Here is a 4,368-nt window from a genome sequence, read left to right as displayed (position 1 = left end):
ATGCATAAATGAAGTAGAAAGATAGAAACATGGAGCAAAAAAACATCGAACCTTCTTCTTCTCATCATGAGATCCAACATATAGCTACCATGACATGTTTGAAATGAAAGGAGGAATGAAAACGACCGGAGGGAAAAGTTAGGAACCGTAATTGGCAACCCTAGGAAAAATAAGGTTTGGGTTGTATGTAATAATGTGTATTTTGCAATCTTTTTATTCTTTAAAATGTGGGTTATTTAGGAATGTACTCTAATATGGGCTTTTTTACCATCTTAGTTTTATTCTTTAAAATAATGATTATTTCACTAATTTATTTTATTTAGCTAGCATATCAAAAAGAAATTGGGTTGTTATATGAGCTTTTTTAAAATTGTAGTTTTATTCTTTAAAATAGTGGTCATTTTACTAATTTATCCTATTAAGCAAGTATATCAAAAAATAAGGTTTGGGTTGTAATATGAGATTTTTTACTATATGAGTTTATATGTATATATTAATAATAAAATCTTATGAATCATGTTATGATCATACATTTATGATATTTGACTCCATCCCAATCTTAAGTAAAATTTCGATTTTAACCATCATGATTACGAAGGTCCTTGTAATTTTTTGTATTGATTTATTGATGAAATGGAATACAAATCCACATAATCTCACACTTTTGCATAAAAAAGGAAAGAGAATAGAAGAGCACTTATTAATCATTACATAAGAGGCAAACTTAAAAGCACAAACCGGATAACATGGAAGAAAACTTTATATAAGGAAACTCTTCTTCACTAATAGAATTCAATTTAGTTGTACTCAGGATGGGCAGAAAGGTAACTCTCAATGGCCTTGAAAAAAGCATCACCTCTTGCCTTGGCAGCCTTTCCCTCTTCTTCATTGGGTTGAGCATCTCCTTTGGTTTGAATGTTAATAGTGACCTTTCCAATTGATCCTCCATTGGGTCCTTCAAATAATTTGGTTTCAATAGATATCTTCTCTACTGTGTCTGGCAACCCAACTCCCCCAACTATGCTGTAGTTATATCCCAAGTTTGCCTCATCAATTGATTCAATTTTGTGTAACACATACTTGGTTTCCCCACCTGCTCAATAAAAATATCAAACATCCATAAACATCATCATCTTAATTTGTTAAATGGTTTTTAGACAGTTGATATAATAAATATACAGTTAAACAAAAAACTTAGATCTTGTTATGTAAAATGTTTGTTAGTTGTGCTATTTTCTAATCAATATATATAGAGTTGAGCAAAACTTAGACTTTGTTCTATAAATGTTTGTGTATTTGTAATAAAAGTTTAGCATGCGTAAAAATAGCATCACAAACACTAAAAGGAAACTGAAATTTCCCTTGTATAATGATATGTCATGAGCATATATCTTATGCATGAAGAAGATATATGGGATAATATACTAACCCTCAATCAAAGTGAGCTTCTTGATGGTTCCAGGGCCACCATCTCCCTCAACGGTTTCAACACTCTGGATGGCTTCAACGGCTTTTGGGATGATGGTGTCAGCATCTACAACCAAAGCTTTGTAAAGCCTAGTAGGAGCTACAGTAGAGGTGGATTCATTCTCAAATGTAAAAACACCCATACTTAAAAACTAATTAGTAAAAGGAGGAAGAATAATGGAAAAATATATGAGAAGAAGATATTAGAATGGTTGTTGTGTGAGTTATGAGCAAAGGAGTGCCTTCTATTTATAGGTAGCTCTGCTTGTATGCCTCATTGTGGATAGGTGCTGAATAGAGAGGTTATTAGGGCTCCTATCCTTTTCATTTCACTATTGGGGATAATATCTACCCACTTATTAATATATAAGAGCCATAATTGTCAACAAAAGTGACGAGATGTACACTTAGGAGCCTTGATTTTGATATATATGTTATAATTTGAAAATATATTAGTATACGTTATACAAAATAAATAAATGTATTGTTTCTTTATACAAAATTTGACCAGAAGGTATTGATATATAGCATTTGCAACATAATTTGATATATATATATAATTGTTGTTTTGAGAAATGGGAACAATTAATATAAACTATTTGAACAATTAAATTTAAAAGAAGTGATCATTTGACTAATAAATAACTTTTGTAAAATTAGAAATTACAAAAATCCATGCCACCGCTAAAAGCTAAAGTTATAAATCTTTTTATTTATGACAGGTTTTTTAATCTCTACGTTTTTAAATTCAAATAAATGCATGTGTTTACCATTTTACTCTTAAATCTCTTATTAAATTATGATTATGATGGATTACAACAAAAATATATGATATATCACATTATACTTTTTACAAACATGATACAACTTTTGATCAATAAATAATTATTAATTACCAAATAATTGAAGGAATAATAAAATTTTAAATTAGGCAATGAGTATAAATTTTTAATAGGTGATTATTTGGTGAAAAAGGTTCTATAATTTTTTCTCTAACCTCTGATTCTCGTGTTCCATTAGTCACGTATGAATATGATTGAAAAACAAATAGAGCTTTTGGTCTTGTGTAAAGAATTTCAATCGTTGGTCAAAGAAGGTGGATTTGAGTTTTCACAGGAAAAATATTCAATTCTAGAAGCAATTCGTTATTGCCGGGTCGTATAATTCGATGAATAGTGAGGAACCATATGCGACAAAACGAACCCATATAAAGGTCATATGAAATAATATATTGTAAATATAAAAGTTTATACAAAAATAATATATTATTCATTACTTATTTATACTACTTATATTTAAAATTCAATAATATTATTAAATATAAATGGTTGGTGATTAATTTACAGCGTAAAAAATTCGTGCATATAATATTTTAGAACATTCTAAAATAAAATTATAGAGTTCTTAGCTATAAAGCATTAAAACTATTTAAAATTTTACTTACTACTTTTAAATACAAGACATAATTGTTTTTTTAAGTCTTTCTCACATATAAAAATGTTATTTAGACATCTTAAATCCTTATATATATGGCAACATGACTATGTGAGTTAGCTCTCCATTCTTGTATATTAATATATGTAACAAACTTGTTTAGTATTTTCAAATAACATTACTTCTTCTCATATTGTAGTTATTTTTTGTTTATCTTATGAAAAATGAAAACTTCAAATCTTCAAGTATTCATATTTCTTCACGTCTAGCTTAAATTTGATTTGGGATATATGTAATAAAATATAAAATCTTTCAAACAATCACATTTCTAATTAGATGATGCTTATAATTTTTTATATTAATTTATTGATGAAATGAGATACAAATTCATGGAATATGACAATTTTGGAGAAAAAGGAAAGAGAATAGCACTTATTGATCATTATATAGGAAGCAAACATAAAAATACAAACTAAATATAGCATGGAAGAAAACTATATTACACGGAATAAACCTATCTCAGTTCTGGCCAAGCCTCCTTGAGATTGTGTGAGCTCACCATGTTGGAGCATATCGTCGGTTGAATCGACGATCTCATCGATCCCATATTCACTCTTCTCCACCAGCTTTTTCCATCTCTCTTCTCCCTCAATCCAACACTTTTATTGATTCGTAAGATGCATGAAAAAAGTAGAAATATAAGAACATGGAGCAAAAAAACATCGAACCTTCTTGTTCTCGTCGTGAGATCCAGCACGCACTAGCCATGGCATATTTGAAATGAAAGGAGGAACATAAACCACTGAAGGGAAAAGTTAGAAACCGTAATGGGAAACCCTAGGAAAAATAAGGTTTGGGTTATGTGTAATATGTGCTTTTTACAATTTTTTTTATTCTTTAAAATGTTGGTTCTTTAGGAATGGACTATAATATGGGCTCTTTTACTATTATAGTTTTATTCATTAAAATAATGATTATTTCACTAATTTATTTTATTTAGTTAGGATATAAAAATGGGCTTTTTAAAATTTTAGTTTCATTTTTTAAAATATTGGTCCTATTACTAATTTTTTCCTATTATGCAAACATGTCAAAAAAATATGGATTGAGTTGTAATATGAAATTTTTTACTATATGAGATTATATGTATATATTAGGGATGGCAAAAACCCGTACTTGTGGGTACCTGCAGGTAAAACCCGTACGGGTCACAAACGGGTACCTGCGGATATTATAAACGGGTTTTTAAAAATATCCGTAGTACATACGGGTGGGTACGGGTATTATGGTACCCGTGCCCGCGGGTACCCATTATTTATANTATTATATTTAATTAAAATAAAAAGTACATTATTCTAACATTCATTATACTATATATATTTTTTCCTTTTACTTTGTTTACGTATTGTATTGAGTTTAGTGGTGAAACGCCCTACAAATATTATTTATTACATGTGTAGAAACGCA

The 4,368-nt window shown here is 29.1% G+C and overlaps 1 protein-coding gene across 1 annotated transcript; it reads right to left on the bottom strand.

The window, feature by feature from the left end:
• On the bottom strand, nt 672–1,694 carry LOC109356979 (stress-induced protein SAM22-like). The gene is made up of 2 exons (XM_019600648.1): nt 1,430–1,694; nt 672–1,093 (listed from the first exon to the last, which is right to left on the bottom strand). The coding sequence occupies exons 1-2, from the start codon at nt 1,608–1,610 to the stop codon at nt 798–800; spliced, it is 477 nt and encodes a 158-aa protein (XP_019456193.1). The 5' UTR covers nt 1,611–1,694; the 3' UTR covers nt 672–797.

The sequence above is a fragment of the Lupinus angustifolius genome, chromosome LG01, assembly GCF_001865875.1.
Source record: "Lupinus angustifolius cultivar Tanjil chromosome LG01, LupAngTanjil_v1.0, whole genome shotgun sequence".
In the NCBI taxonomy this organism is placed as follows: Eukaryota; Viridiplantae; Streptophyta; class Magnoliopsida; order Fabales; family Fabaceae; genus Lupinus; species Lupinus angustifolius.
Note: the sequence above shows the minus strand (reverse complement) of the source record. Positions and strands in the feature narration are given on the sequence as shown.

Coding starts and splice junctions, on each gene's coding strand:
- LOC109356979 (XM_019600648.1), bottom strand. CDS start 1,610: ATGGGTGTTTTTACATTTGAGAATGAATCCACCTCTACTGTAGCTCCT. Junction 1,094..1,429: donor GAAGCTCACTTTGATTGAGG/GTTAGTATATTA, acceptor TTTATTGAGCAG/GTGGGGAAACCAAGTATGTG.